General features: G+C 44.5%; 1 protein-coding gene across 11 annotated transcripts in view; it reads right to left on the reverse strand.

Annotated features, from left to right (window-relative positions):
• The window catches only part of NFX1 (nuclear transcription factor, X-box binding 1), a 195,314-nt gene that overhangs the window by 104,708 nt on the left and 74,165 nt on the right, over nt 1-16,441 (reverse strand). For all 11 annotated transcript variants that reach the window (XR_010598514.1, XR_006172450.2, XR_006172445.2 and 8 more), the window contains exon 10: nt 13,877-13,974. Coding sequence is in view for 6 of the 11 variants with exons in the window: in XM_005312595.5 (XP_005312652.1) it covers nt 13,877-13,974 (98 nt within the window). In the remaining 5 variants the exon portion in view is untranslated. The remainder of the gene's footprint in view (nt 1-13,876; nt 13,975-16,441) is intronic.

The following is a 16,441-nucleotide window of genomic DNA, read 5'->3' on the forward strand; positions in this document are numbered from 1 at the left end:
CTCTAGGGTGGAGTTTGTGACCATAGTAGAGGAGGGCAAGGCAGTGGCACGGACCTCTTTACAGGCATCCCTGGATGCGGCAGATGGCTATGCGGATCTTGTCCTCTGGCATAGCCATGAGGAGTTCGTGGCTCCAGGTGTCGGGCCTTCCGCCAGAGGTCCATCACACAATTCAAAACTTGCCCTTTGATGGAGTGGGACTGTTTTCAGAGCAGATAGACTCCAAGTTCCACAGCCTGAAGGATTCACGGGCAACATTAAAATTGTTGGGCCTGCATACCCCTGCTACCCAATGAAAGCACTTTAAGCCTCAGCCCCCTCCACGCTTCTACCCTCCCCAGCCTAGACAGAACTTCTCCAGGAAGCGGGGCAGTCAAGGCCAGGCTTGGCGAGGCAATCATCAGGCACCAGTCTACTCACCGGATGCTTCACGCATCTTCACTTCAACTCATGGCGATCGGGGGAGGTCCCAGATGACTGGAAAAAGGCTAATGTAGTGCCCATCTTTAAAAAAGGGAAGGAGGAGGATCCGGGGAACTACAGGCCAGTCAGCCTCACCTCAGTCCCTGGAAAAATCATGGAGCAGGTCCTCAAGGAAACAATTATGAAACATTTAGAGGAGAGGAAAGTGATCAGGAACAGTCAGCATGGATTCACGAAGGGGAAGTCGTGCCTGACTAACCTAATTGCCTTCTATGATGAGATAACTGGCTCTGTGGATGAGGGGAAAGCAGTGGATGTGTTATTCCTTGACTTTAGCAAAGCTTTTGATACGGTCTCCCACAGTATTCTTGCCGCCAAGTTAAAGAAGTATGGGCTGGATGAATGGACTGTAAGGTGGATAGAAAGCTGGCTAGATCGTCGGGCTCAACGGGTAGTGATCAATGGCTCCATGTCTAGTTGGCAGCCGGTTTCAAGCGGAGTGCCCCAAGGGTCGGTCCTGGGGCCGGTTTTGTTTAATATCTTTATTAATGATCTGGAGGATGGTGTGGACTGCACTCTCAGCAAGTTTGCAGATGACACTAAACTAGGAGGCGTGGTAGATACACTAGAGGGTAGGGATCGGATACAGAGGGACCTAGACAAATTAGAGGATTGGGCCGAAAAAAACCTGATGAGGTTCAACAAGGACAAGTGCAGAGTCCTGCACTTAGGACGGAAGAATCCCATGCACTGCTACAGACTAGGGACTGAATGGCTAGGTAGCAGTTCTGCAGAAAAGGACCTAGGGGTCACAGTGGACGAGAAGCTGGATATGAGTCAACAGTGTGCTCTTGTTGCCAAGAAGGCTAACGGCATTTTGGGCTGTATAAGTAGGGGCATTGCCAGCAGATCGAGGGACGTGATCGTTCCCCTTTATTCGACATTGGTGAGGCCTCATCTGGAATACTGTGTCCAGTTTTGGGCCCCACACTACAAGAAGGATGTGGAAAAATTGGAAAGAGTCCAGCGGAGGGCAACAAAAATGATTAGGGGTCTGGAGCACATGACTTATGAGGAGAGGCTGAGGGAACTGGGATTGTTTAGTCTCCAGAACAGAAGAATGAGGGGGGATTTGATAGCAGCCTTCAACTACCTGAAGGGGGGTTCCAAAGCGGATGGAGCTCGGCTGTTCTCAGTGGTGGCAGATGACAGAACAAGGAGCAATGGTCTCAAGTTGCAGTGGGGGAGGTCCAGGTTGGATATCAGGAAAAACTATTTCACTAGGAGGGTGGTGAAACACTGGAATGCGTTACCTAGGGAGGTGGTGGAGTCTCCTTCCTTGGAGGTTTTTAAGGCCCGGCTTGACAAAGCCCTGGCTGGGATGATTTAGCTGGGAATTGGTCCTGCTTTGAGCAGGGGGTTGGACTAGATGACCTCTTGAGGTCCCTTCCAACTCTGATATTCTATGATTCTATGATTCTATGATTCACCCTGTTTTCTGAATTATCTGTCCCACTTCTACCGTGCTTGGTCCCAGATAACCTCAGATCACTGGGTCCTTCGTACCATAGAAGTGGGATATTCTCTCCAATTCTGTTCCTCCCCTTCCTCCTGCCCCCTTTCCCCATCCCTCTTCAGGAACCCTTCTCACAAGCAACTTCTCAAGCAAGAGGTTCAAACGCTCCTCGCTGCAGGAGCAAGGGAGGAGATTCCTCAGGAGCTATGGGGCAAAGGATTCTACTCCCGATATTTCCTAAGCATAGAATCATAGGACTGGAAGGATCTCGAGAGGTCATCTAGTCCAGTCCCCTGCACTCATGGCAGGACTAAGTATTATCTAGACCATCCCTGACAGGTGTTTGTCTAACCTGTTCTTAAAAATCTCCACCACCTCCCTAGGCAATTTATTCCAACGCTTAACAACCCTGACAGTTAGGAAGTTTTTCCTAATGTCCAACCTAAACCTCCCTTTCTGCAATTTAAGCCCATTGCTTCTTGTCCTTTCCTCTGAGGTTAAGAAGAACAATTCTTCTCCCTCCTCCTTGTAACAACCTTTTACAGTCTTCTCTTTTCCAGACTAAGCAAACCCAGTTTTTTTCTATCTTCCCTCATAGGTCATGTTTTCTAGACCTTTAATCATTTTTGTTGCTCTTCTCTGGACTTTCTCCAATTTGTCCACATCTTTCCTGAAATGTGGCATCCAGAACTGGAGGCAATACTCCAGAGGTCTAATCAGCGCAGAGTAGAGTGGAAGAATTACTATTCGTGTCTTGCTTGCAACATTCCTGCTAATACATCCCAGTATGATGTTCGCTTTTTTTTGCAACAGTGTTACACTGTTGACTCATTTAACTTGTGGTCCACTATGACCCCAGATCCCTTTCTGCAGTACTCCTTCCTAGGCAGTCATTTCCCATTTTGTATGTATGCAACTGATCGTTCCTTCCTAAATGGAGTACTTTGCATTTGTCCTTATTGAATTTCATCCTATTTACTTCAGACCAGTTCTCCAGTTTGTCCAGATAATTTTGAATTTTAATCCTAATCTCCAAAGCACTTGCACCCCCTCCCAGTTTGGTATCATCTACAAACTTTATAAGTGTACTCTCTATGCCATTATCTAAATCATTGATGAAGATATTGAACAGAACCGGACCCCAACTGATCCCTGCAGGACCCCACTCATTATGCCCTTCCAGCGTGACTCCGAACCACTGATGATTACTCTGTGAACAGTCTTCCAACCAGTTTTGCACACACCTTATAGTAACTCCATCTCGTTGCATTTCCCTAGTTTGTTTATGAGACGGTCATGCGAGACAGTATTGTTAATACAGCCTAATCCCCCCACCAGGTTTTGGCCAGGCCGTCTCTCAACCCAGCGGCGAACCCGGAGCAAGGAAAGAGGCCCACAATAGACTGCATGACCTTATTAGGGCACAGTGCTTATCACAGGAAATTTATGAGGGTTGTATCCATAGTGTTTACCGCCGAAAAAACATTTCTGCAGTTTCCGCATTGTACTGTTCTTCCTAATAAGGGGAAAAGTTTGGGCACTAAAAAGCCAATCAATGCCTACCACATTCACTTTCTGAACTATATACTTGGTCGCCCCTGTATAGCAATCAGAGATGTCCCAAAACGACTCAACGTCACTACCAGTCCAGGTCTGATCAACCAGGACTTGACCCTCCCGCTCCCGAAGCCAGCCCAAGCGCGTGTCGTGTTGCTGGCCCGAATTCACCATGTATATGCTTTTCCATCTGGCTGTCATTTGCCTGGTCGTAAGTAACTAGCTAGACAAAAATTTTCTGTTTGTTTTGTTTTTGTTGTTTTTGCTTACCTCTCCCCATTGTATTCTCCCTTGCCTTACTTGTTTTAAATTTAGTTATATAGTATTGTACTCATTTGGTAAGGAATTGTGGTATTAATAATTGTCACACTTACCAGTTATAATAAAATTGAGTTGTACCCAGTTCTCGTCATCCTGGGTCATTCATCTCAGTCCTTCACTGAGAATCCCAAAGAACCCCCAGCCCCAATGGGGCAGAATAAGTATCAAAAGCTTTACTAAAGTCAAGATATACCATGTCTACTGCTTCCCCTCCATCCACAAGGCTTGTTACCCTGTCAAAAGCTATCAGGTTGGTATGACACGATTTGTTCTTGACAAATCCATGCTGATTGTTTGCAAATTGGTTGCTTAATTATTTGCTCCATTATCTTTCTGGGTACAGAAGTTAAGCTGACTGGTCTGTAATTCCCCGGGTTGCCCTTATTTCCCTTTTTATAGATTGACACTATATTTGCCCTTTTCCAGTCTTCTGGAATCTCTCTCATCTTCCCTGACTTTTCAAAGGTAATCGTTAATGGCTCAGATATCTCCTCAGTCAGCTCCTTGAGTATTATAGGATGCATTTCATCAGGCCCTGGTGACTTGAAGACATCTACTTTGTCTAAGTAATTTTTAACTTGTTCTTTCCCTATTTTAGCTTCTGGTCCTACCTCATTTTCACTGGCATTCACTATGTTAAACGTCCAATCACCACCAATCTTTTTAGTGAAAACTGAAACAAAGAAGTCATTTAGCACCTCTGCCATTTTCACATTTTCTGTTATTGCCCCCCCCCTCCCCCACCATTAACAGGCCTACCCTGTCCTTGGTCTTCCGCTTGCTTCCAATGTATTTGTAGAATTGCTTGTTACCCTTTATGTCTCTAGCTAGTTTGATCTCGTTTTGTGCCTTGGCCTTTCTAATTTTATCCCTACATATTTGTGCTATTTGTTTATATTCATCCTTTGTAATTTGACCTAGTTTCCACTTTTTGTAGGACTCTTTTTTGATTTGTAGATCATTAAAGATCTCCTGGTTAAGCCAGGGTGGTCTCTTGCCATACTTCCTATCTTTCCTACGCAGTGAGATAGTTTGCTCTTGTGCCCTTAATAATGTCACTTTGAAAAACTGTCAACTGTCTTCAATTGTTTTTCCCTTTAGACTTCCTTCCCATGAGACCAGTAGCTGCAGTATCTCAGGATGAAAAAGCATACCCTCTTCGAGTTATGTTGAGCTTGCATCAATGATCCAGTGCCAGACCACTTGATTTTGAAAACCGATACTCGTACAAATATGGGAGGTCATCACTGTTTGGCAGTTGGCAACACCTGACAGTTACCAGGCAACTGCAAACTAGTTGGGGGTGGGAAAGTCAACTGTTGGGGCAGTGATGGCACAAGTGTGCAAGGCTATCACTGTTGTGATCTACCAACCGTATCTCCTAACTTTCTTGAAGATATGGTTGCCAAGCAACAGAAATGCAGACTCTGCTTCTAATTCTAACCATTAACTAATATTTGAAACATTTCTATAGCAGAGTTTTTAAAGTAAAGTAATATAAAGAAATGGAAAATGCCTTAACATATTAACCTAATACAACAAAGGGGGAAAATAACTTAATATGATTTTTTTTATCAATTCTTATTAAAAGTTTAAAATAAAAAGGTAATAACTTGCTTATTTAGATCTTTAACTCTTTTGTACCTGTTTACTTTCTATAATGCATTGCTTTAATACCTAAGGTTCTTAATGCCTTATCTTGTATAGTTATAAATATAATTCTGGTGCCATTGATTTTTAATTGTGATTTTGGCCTGTATGTCTTGTATGTTGTCCTGTGTTGTGTGTGTGTCAGGGTACCACTTTTTTCTTTTATTTTGTTGCAACAAAAGTCAATTTTATACTTTTTTTTAAAAATATAAATAGTACCACACTATTTTAATATTATGGTTGGGGTATAACTATCATAACATAAACCACCAATTAATTTTTTTTTTGCAAAAGCTCAAAAAGGCCTCAGTTATAAATATATGTACATATATTTCTGCCTCAACAAATAATGCAATGGCAAACAAAAAGAATTATCTTTTATTAATCACAGTGGGATTTTTTATTCAAAGGAAAAAATGTAAAGGGAAACATGACCAGTAATTCAATTAACAAAATGTCAATTTCTTGTTTGCGTTTTTATAAACTTGTTTGCACCTTTATTAAGTATTAAAATATAGCTATAAGAATGTTATAGCAAAAATGGTAAAAAAATGTATCAATATAAACCACGTCTGGTTATATTCCAAAATGTTAAAGCTAACCAAATAATTTCAACACATTAACACCTTCTTCTCCCCAATACAACTAAGTGTTATAAAAGTTTAATACCCTCAAAGTGTTTTCATAGACCGGCATTTAAAATTCACTTTGGTTTAATGTTTATATTCTTTTTCTTTAATGTGTAAACAAATTCCCTGTTAGTACCAGTCATAATTTGGAGTTAGTGACACTGCATCCTAATTGAAGCAAAACAATCTTGTTCAGTGTCTGGTTAACAATATTAAATCCTGACAAAGCAATATTTGGTAAATTGGTTACTGTCCATTCAGTAGGTTATCTGGAAGACAGCATCTATAAGAAATAACTGGATCTACGTCAACTACTGGTGTATCAGAGGTATGCAACCAATGGAACACAGAAGCTAGCTGTACCCGTTTCCTGCTCAGCGAGGCTTATCAGAGGATTACGCCTGGGGGAATTCTATGCCACTGCAAACTCGCAGAATTCACATCTAGTACAGAATTGCCCCTCACCCCACCCCGAAAATACATTCTACTTAAGAAGTGCTGCAGTTCCATCTTTCACCCACCAGAGGCCGCTGTGGCACCAGAACAGCCAGCTGACTCACAGTAACAGCTAGCCCCTTAGTTCATCACAGCAACCTGCCTGTAGAGCCAAGTTAGGAGGCAGAGTGGGGCCCACAGGGCTGCTGGGGGAATCACAGACTGGGATTCAGAAGGGCTAGTGGGGCGGTGGGGGGAGTGGGACAGACTGGGGCACGGGCACAGGAGCTAGTGGGATGACAGTACTGAACCAGGGGCTGAATGGAGGGCCACATGGGAACAGGGGGTGCAAGGACACACGGGGACAGGGACAGATGTGCCTGACTGAATGGGAGAGGCTTGGGGTCAGCCAGGGTCTGCAAAGGGGAGGCTTCCCAACTCCCTAGCAATCCCTCCCCCTCTCCCCCCACGAAAAGAAACCGTTCCATACTTCTACCCACACCCAACAACTCTCCAAGTTCACTCCCAGGCTCCTTCCTTCTCCCTCAGGTCCTCCATTACCTCTTACTCCCCCAAGCCTTGGTACTTCTGAGGGGTGCAGGAAATATGTTTCTATATTGTAGTTTAAATGAATTACTCAAAGTTCTATATTAACATGCCTAGTAAGGAATCTATTTGTCAATCACACATTTCCTGAATCTTTTTTGTCCGTATTGTTACAGACACACTTGCTGACAGGTATTTTGAAATAAATTACCAAAATATTGAAACTGGTGTGATAATATTGTGTTTTGACAAATAAAATATGCAGAATTTTAAAATATTGTGCACAGAAATTTTTAACTTTTTGTTGCAGAATTCCCTCAGGAGTAGAGGGTGACAACCAGCAATAAGGGTAACCTATAACATGGGCAGACAGTACTGTGTAGTAAATAATTACAAAAAATTATATACAAGGCCTCATTTGTGATGTCTCTACTCCAAACTTCTGTTTTACTTCTTAGATACATAGCAAAACACTCATCCTACTACTAATGATAATACAGGTGGTAACTGTAATTGCCCTAATATGAGTGTGTTGCCATCTGCAGTACCAAAGTAAAAGGGTCAGACTACAACACCGGATTAGAAAAGCATTGTGATGCTGAAATATGAGGCACTGTCATATGTACACCCCCCCCCCACACACAAAAAAAGTTCAAACATAAAATGACATTCCTCAAAGTCCCTGAGCTAGTCCCAGGCCCACCATAAGGGACTAACACACAATTGGAACTTAAAATCTGTCCACCAGTCATACGAGGGAATGTGCAGACCAAGGAACAGATAGGGCATGAACGTGTAGAAGGTAAAATAAGGTGGCCATATAATAGTGTTTAGCCCACTGGGACATCTTCAGTCCATGCATTATGCTTTTCCGGGACGATGGTTAAAACATCCTCCCCATAAAAAGACAAAAAGTGGGGGAATGTAGTAGAAAGAGAGCCTGAGACATGAGGCCTAGTATAAGACCTAAGGCACAAACTAAAGTCAAGCCCTGCCCTCTTACAACGCAGATGCCTGCTTGCAGGTTCAGTGTCCAATACATGAACTTGGCAAGAACAGGGCTGGCGTTGCAAAAACACAAACACGCCTAGGCACTAAGTAGTCAAGTAAGCACATTCTAGAAGGGTAGTTCCAGAAAACCCCCAATACAAGGTTATGGTGTAAACACACTCCCCAAAGACGATACAGGGACATACTGACCCCTCTTAAAGAGAAGGTCGGGATCATAGGATGATGGATAGGGATGTTTTGATTAAACCAAGAAGTACAATGTAAAGGGTGGTAACTAACCACATCAGAGGGGCAGTAAGTAATTTGTTTGTATCAAGGTATAAAAGAGGGGTCACAGAGAGAGTGTTGTTTAGCCAAGGGGGGAAATGGAAAGTCCCGCCGTTCACTGAGCTCAGTCCATTGTGATGGGCATACATGTTAGGGTACCTGTAACCATTGAGCCAGGGCATTAGGACAGCGCTTCGTGGACAATAAACCTGGCTGAGTTCCTTCGCTACTGAATGGAGCCTGTGATCTTCTTGGACAGGTCGACTGGAGCCTGCTGGACAGGCTATCTGGCCAGAGCAAGAGCAGCATACAGAGAGAACACACACACGCAGCCAATAACTGATGACACACATAAGGAGAGGTTACTCACCCTGTGCAGTAAAAACTGTTTTTCTGAGATGTGCCCCCCTATAGGGACTCCACTTCAGGTGTGTGTGTACCCCATGCAACTTCAATTGGAAATTTTCATTAGCCTCCACTCGGCCTGTGCATCCGTCCCATACATTCTTGTGCCCCCACACAGAGGATATAGAGGTCTGTGCAGGCAAACTACCTCAACTCCTTCTCTACTGCAATGTTCCACAGAGGAAACTCTGAAGCAAAGGGGAAGGAGGGTGGGTAGTGATCACCAACAGGGGGACACAGCTCGAAGAACCACAGTTACCGCAAAAAGTGAGTAAATGGAGGTTACTGATTGTAACTGGAGGTTTTTCAAAGTATGTGGTCCCTATCTGTATTCCACAAGTGGGTACACATGTATGCCATGTGCCCGAGTCCAGAAATTCTTCAAAGCAGTGTCTCTTGACTCACACATGCACAACAGTTTCACTTGTGCTCCCAAGTGAGGGTTTACGAGGCAGTATGGGTCAGCGCCTCTCCTGTTCCTCTTTTTACAGAATCCGAAGGAGAGGAGATGGAGGGCAAGTAGGGGAATACAGCTAGGGAACACACTTCTTGAAGAACCTCCAGTTACAATAAGTACCCTCTATTTCTTCTTATTATTCCACATGTGGTTGACTGGTAAGCAATGTTCAGACTGGAGGAGAGTGCAAGGAAGCAGCTGGTATACAGTTGCAGCTTGAGTTAGAGCATAGTGTGTCATGAACGTGTGGACAGACCTCCAAGTTGCTGCTCTGCAGTAGAATGTCCAATAAGGATGCCGTGGAAGTAGCTTGTGCTCACGTGGAGTGAGCTGTAATACCCCCAGGAGGGGGAAGTTTTGCTGTAGGTATTGTTATACATATTTCCATAGGTTCAAAGGGCGGATCTGAGAGAGTTGTCAGGACAAGGTTACGGTCCCACTGAGAGGTAGGTTTAATGACCGGTGGGAAGGTTCTGATCAAGCCCTTCATAAATCACACAGTTGCCAGGTGCATGAAGACCGAATGTCCCTTCACCAGAAGGAGAAAGGCACTAATCAATGCTAGGTGTACTCGCAGCAAACTTAGAGCCAGACCTGAAGTCTTTAAGCAGAGGAGATAGTTTAGGATAACTGGAATGTACAGGGGGGTGGTGAGGTACCCAGGCTGAAAAGTACCACCATTTAGCTAGGTAGCAGGCTCTAGTAGAATCCTTTCTAGTTTGGGTAAGGATTTGCTGAACAAGGACAGAGCATGAATGTTTTATTTCTGATGCCCATCCAAGTACCAGGCCATAAGATGGAGTGAGCCCAAGTTAGGGTGCTTGATCTGCCCCCCCCCCCTTCCTGAGCTAGGAGATCCTAAAATAGTCATATCCTGATAGGTTGGTATGCTGACATCATTAGGAGTTCCGTGAACCAGAACTGTCTGGACCAGTAGGGTGCTAGGAGGATAATGGTGGCTCTGTTATGACAGATCTTCTGTACATCTTCTCTACAGTAGGGGGAAGGAAGGAAAGGTGTATCTGAGGTCATCCATCCAGGAAAGCAGGAGAGCATCGCCCTGGGAATCGCAGCTTATGGCTCCCCTGGAGCAATACATGGTAAGCTTTTTGTTCATCTGGGATGCAAAGAAGTCTCAGCGGAGTACCCCATTGTGCGAATATGTTGGTTAGAAATGTGTTGTGGATCTCCCATTTCTGGTCTGCAGATAAGCATCTGCTTAACCTGTCTGTCAGGGAGTTATGAACCAATATAACTGTCCATCTATCTCTAGAAGTTCACAATACCGAAGATTTAGCGCACCTTGAGGTGGGCACTGATGGAGGTTTAGCCTTATACCATAGCAAGGAACCCACCAGAGGTAGAGCTATGTCCAACTGTATCAGTCTGGAAGAACGTCCCTCTTTGCTATCTCTATCATGTCCAGATGGAACCAAAGCTTGCTCAGAGGAGTGTTTGCTCTTAGATGAGCTTCAGGGTTTTCCAGTCCCGCTGGAACTGGAGGAGCCCCTTGTCTCTACTGTACCAGTTCAAGAGGTTGAATTTTCTGAGATGGTTGACCTACTGGGAGACCAAGGTCTTTTCAGAGCAGACTCTTTACAAGGAGAGTCAGAGCTCTTCTTCCAGAGACCTTTTGAGGAGCACTCTGGAGTCTTTCCCTTTCTGGGGGAGTGCTGAGCCAAGTTTGAAGGGACACTGGATCTGCCTGGAGATTGCCGACCTGGCTCTGAAGCAGGGCAAAGGGAACCCTCCATCATAAGTAGCCTCAACTTGATCTCCAGGTTCTTCACCCTGGAATTAAGGGCTGGACAAAAGCCACACTTAGGTGGGATATGTGACTCTTCTAGGCAGCGAACACATTTGCAGTGCTGCTGCTAACCAGGTTGGGTTCCTGGCAAGCAAGGAAATGTTTAAACCAGGGGTGGGCAAACTTTTCGGCCTGAGGGCCGCATCGGATTTCGTAAATTGTATGGCGGGCTGGTTAGGGGAGGGGGGTCGTGGTCTGGCCCCGACCTCTTATCTGCCGCCCCCCCGGACTCCTGCCCCATCCAACCCCCCCTGTTCCCTGACAGGCCCCACCAGGATCCCTGCCCCATCCACTCCCTCCCCTCCTCCCCCCGCTCCCTGTCCCCTGACCGCCCCAGGACCCCCGCCTCCAACCCCTCTTCTCATTCCTGACGGCTCCCCGGGACCCCTGCCCCATCCAATCACCCCCTTCTCCCTGCCCCCTTACCGCGCTGCCTGGAGCACCGTTGACTCGTGGCGCTGGAGCCAGGCCACACCGCTGCTGCCACCACGCAGCACAGAGCACCAGGTCAGGCCAGGCTCTGCAGCTACGCTGCCCCAGGAGCTCCCAGCCCTGCCGCCCAGAGCATTGTGCCGGTGGTGGAGTGAGCGAGCTAAGGCTGTGGGGGAGGGACGACAGCAGGGGAGGGACCGGGGGCTAGCCTCCTGGGCCAGGAGCTCGGGGGCCGGGCAGGACGGTCCCACGGGCCGGATGTGGCCCGCAGGCTGTAGTTTGCCTACTTCTGGTTTAAACCCTGGTGAGCCAGGCATGCCCTCCTGAGGAAGACAAGCCTCCCCAGAAGGAGGGGAGAAGAAAAAATAATCCTCCCAACTACTAAACTAAGCTGATCTAACAGACTAGACTGAACTAAACTATAAACTAGGAAAAAATTCTTTTCGCCAAGGCACACTTGAGGTGGACCTGCTAAAACTCCATCTCAAGCCGAGGTGGTTGAGAAGGAACTGAGGGTGGTCTGCCCAAGCAGACCTATTTAGCCTCATTGCATGGCATGAGGATGTATAGGACATGTGGACCAAACAGACACGTTAACGAACATCTTCGATTGAAGACCCGTGGGCACATGTACACCTGAAGAGGAACACCCATAGGGACACTACTCACAGAAGAGCAGGTTCCTGTGATAAAGAGGCAGCAAGACTGGACTTGTAATGCATTTTGTAAATTCATATAGGGGAAGCAGTCCAGATGCCAAGATGTTTGACCAATCAGCTGCCACTATGGCCAAGGTTAACACCATAACTGGGACGGTCTTGAGAAATGCCATTTTCAGGACACGTGGTATTTCATGATAGACTTCACTCTTACTTTTCAAGGACAGGATCTCGAGTTCTCTGAGGAGCTGCAAAAGCTAAAAAATACTATGGTGGAACTCACAGCAATAAGAGATAATCCTAGGACTTATGCCCAAACATTTATCAGGAAAGCAAGTTTGCAGGGACCATATTGGACCTTGGTGGCAAAGTCACAGAAACATCAGATATACATGTTTGAAGATACTATTGAACACATGAATGTCACATTCATTAAGACTCCAACAGCTATCAAATTGCTTCAAAGATCTGGTTCCACACAATAATAAGAAAACAATTGGCCTATTACTGGCAATGTACAAACTGACAATCTGCTGGATCACTGTACAAATGTATGGAGTGAGGAAGAAAAGGAGACTGCTAAACAAATGACTCCCCGTAAGCCTTGCGGGAGCCCTAGGCATAACTAACAGTGTTAATCAAAGGCTGTGAACCAGCATATGCCAGGCCTTGGCAGAATGACAACACATTAGGTACACCTCTACCCAGATATAACGCAACCCGATATAACACAAATTCGGATATAACACGGTAAAGCAGTGCTCCGGGGGGGCGGGGCTGCTCACTCCAGCAGATCAAAGCAAGTTCGATATAACGCGATTTCACCTATAATGTGGTAAGATTTTTTGGCTCCCGACAGCGTTATATCGAGGTAGAGGTGTATTAGAAAGCACATTCCTTACCTGAGAGGATGGTATAGAAATGCCCAGAGTTCTCAAGTAATTGCATAAACACATTTCTAGGAAATGCTACACTCATGGACCCACAGACCCCTCATAAGATAAGGAGGGAAGGACAGGATAATGGATGAAGATGTTTTGTTCAAACTAGCACATACAAGGTACAGGATTATAACAAAAAGCATATGGAATATAATATGTAACTTGTTTGTATCAATATATGAAAAGAAAATCATGCAGGGCATCTTTGTAATAGTTTAAGGGATAGCATCCTGGTCTATTGATTGAACCGGTACCTCGTCCTATGGGGGCACTAGGAGAGTGCTTTGTTGACAGTAAACCTGGCCGAGTGCCTTTGCCACCAAACTGAGCATGTGGGCTTTCTTTAGGAATGAGATCAAGGACTAATGAATCAATACATTGCATTTTCTTCTAGTGCAGCTAACACCAGAGCTCCAAGAATAGCAGCCCTAGGAGCATTAATACGGCAGCACTAGCAACATTCCACAGCATGAACACCACTCTCCAAAATTCCACATCAAAACACCATGCACATGACATGCTTCTAACAATGCTTTTGGTTGAAATAACATTCATTGAATTGTAGTAGTTTTGTAGTAGAAGATGGGTTTTCCACAGCTAAATTAACGAATAAAATCATGTACATATAAACTGAAAAGCACACTCCTGAACTTGATGAAACATATAAGTAAATGGCCCACATGTTGAGCTAGCTATTTTTTACTGGTTCTACAACCTGGCAGTACTACTTGCTACTACAGTGTATAGTGCGCCCTTCCCCTGGATAATTTTTAAGAGTGCTCAAGAGCTTGTTACTAGAGATTAGTGTTTAAACTTTTACCTTTGTTTTGAAGGAACACCTACAGTAAATATTTGATGTACGAGAGCAGGGTCCACATTCTCCTTCATGGCAAAGATTTTCACATGTATGAATGAAATCTATCAAAAACGAAAATGTAAGAATGATTTGTAAATTAAACCTTTTAATTTAACATTGGTACTTTATATCTATGTCATATGAACATTAGTGGTCACATTGAGGCTTCTGCATGAGTTGGGAGCTGCAGGCACAAGACACTGCCTTTAAATCATCCTCCCTTAGTATTTCATGTATATGTTACAGATTTTATGTCAAAAAAAGTGTAAGAATTTGGTGCATTATAAGATTTGCAACTTAAAGTTGTGTATTGCTTTGAAATATTTAAAAAAAGGTTCAAAATTGTTTGTTCGTTCATTTTAGTAAGTCTATGGCCTCTAGAGTTTCAGTTTCACAATTTTTATACTAGTAGTATTAAAAATAGACTCTTCGCTAAACACTTTTCATATAAATATATAGAATCAAACTTGTGATTTAATGTGGTGCTGTATAACCAGATGAACAATTGTGGAGCACTATGTTAAAAACCATTTTGAACACAAAATTTCCCTATATGTATAATCTGATTTTTTTTTTTAAACGGATTAAAATTAAACATTCGTTTTTCACTATGTATAGTGACCTTCTGTAGGTTATTTAGCTTGGAAAAGGAAAACAAAAATTAGCCACTTCCCATAATATCTGTGGTTCTTCAAAATGATTGCCTGCATGGATGCAAACTGTATGAGAGGCATAGTGACTTGTGTGCATGAACTTGGCACTCTTAAGAGAGAAACATCTATTGGAGAAAAAAGTTTGCCCACCTCTAAAGAGCAAGTTGCTTCACATGAAGAATACTGAACAGACACAAAAATGTATCCGAGTTTACCTGAAAATTTCCTCTCTCCAAATAATAAGGTCCACAGATTCATTACAGTGGGACTCCAGCCTAATTTTCAGTCTGAAGACTAAACCTGACCTGTCTATCCTTGGAAGGAAATGATCCACCCCTAAACAGCATGCCAGTTTGAGATAAAATCCACAGCAAAAGATAACCAAATGGTCAGTAGACTAATATGGAATTCATTTCTAGAATAACTATTTATGCACCTCATAGCTTAAGCAAAAACTTCAAAATTTGTCATCTGAATCAAAAGCTATAATGAATCCCAGTTTGCAACAGAACATCAGCCCCAAATACTTCACAGGTTGAATTTAAGTCTTTGACATAGCTGAGGCTGAATCCATTAATTACTTTGAAAATTAGGGCCAATGCTGACCAGGAGCCAGGGGATGGACTTGGTTCCTGATATGCTCATGACAGCCTCAGCCATGGAATAGGCAGGTAGACCCTTCTGTCCGAGCTGGAACTTATGCATCACCTTCACATTCAGCTTCACATACAGTTAACTATAGCGATCTGTACCCTCAGCAAGTTTGCAGATGACATTAAGCCTGGGGGAGAGGTAGATATGCTGGAAGGTAGGGATAGAATGACTTAGACAAATTGGAGGATTGGGCCAAAAGAAATCTGATGAGGTTCAACAAGGACAAGTGCAGAGTCCTGCACTTAAGACGGAAGAATCCCATGCACTGCTACAGGCTGGGGACTAACTGGCTAAGCGGCAGTTCTGCAGAAAAGGACCTGGGGATTACAGTGGACGAGAAGCTGGATGAGAGTCAACATTGTGCCCTTATTGCCAAGAAGGCTAACAGCATATTGGGCAGCATTAGTAGGAGCATTGCCAGCAGATAGAGGGAAGTGATTACTCCCCTCTATTTGGCACTGATGAGGCCACATCTGGAGTACTGCGTCCTGTTTTGGGACCCCTACTACAAAAAGGATGTGGACAAATTGGAGAGAGTCCAGCGGAGGGCAACGAAAATGATTAGGGGCTGGGGCACATGACTTCTGAGGAGAGGCTGAGGGAACTGGACTTATTTAGTCTGCAGAAGAGAAGAGTCAGGGGGGGATTTGATAGTAGCCTTCAACTACCTGAAGGAGGGTTGACAGGTGACAGAACAAGGAGCAATGGTCTCAAGTTGCAGTGGGGGAGGTCTAGGTTGGATATTAGGAAAAACTATTTCACTAGTAGGGTGGTGAAGCACTGGAATGGGTTACCTAGGGAGATGATAGAATCTCCATCCTTAGAGGATTTTACGGCCCGGCTTGACATAAGAACATAAGAATGGCCGTACTGGGTCAGACCAAAAGGTCCATCCAGCCCAGTATCCTGTCTACCGACAGTGGACAATGCCAGGTGCCCCAGAGGGAGTGAACCTAACAGGTAATGATCAAGTGATCTCTCTCCTGCCGTCCATCACCACCCTCTGACAAACAGAGGCTAGAGACACCATTCCTTACCCATCCTGGCTAATAGCCATTAATGGACTTAACCTCCATGAATTTATCCAGTTCTCTTTTAAACCCTCTTATAGGCCTAGCCTTCACAACCGCCTCAGGCAAGGAGTTCCACAAGTTGGCTGTGTGAAGAAGAACTTCCTTTTATTTGTTTTAAACCTGCTGCCCATTAATTTCATTTGGTGGCC

The sequence above is a fragment of the Chrysemys picta genome, chromosome 2 (genome assembly GCF_011386835.1).
Source record: "Chrysemys picta bellii isolate R12L10 chromosome 2, ASM1138683v2, whole genome shotgun sequence".
NCBI lineage: Eukaryota > Metazoa > Chordata > Testudines > Emydidae > Chrysemys > Chrysemys picta.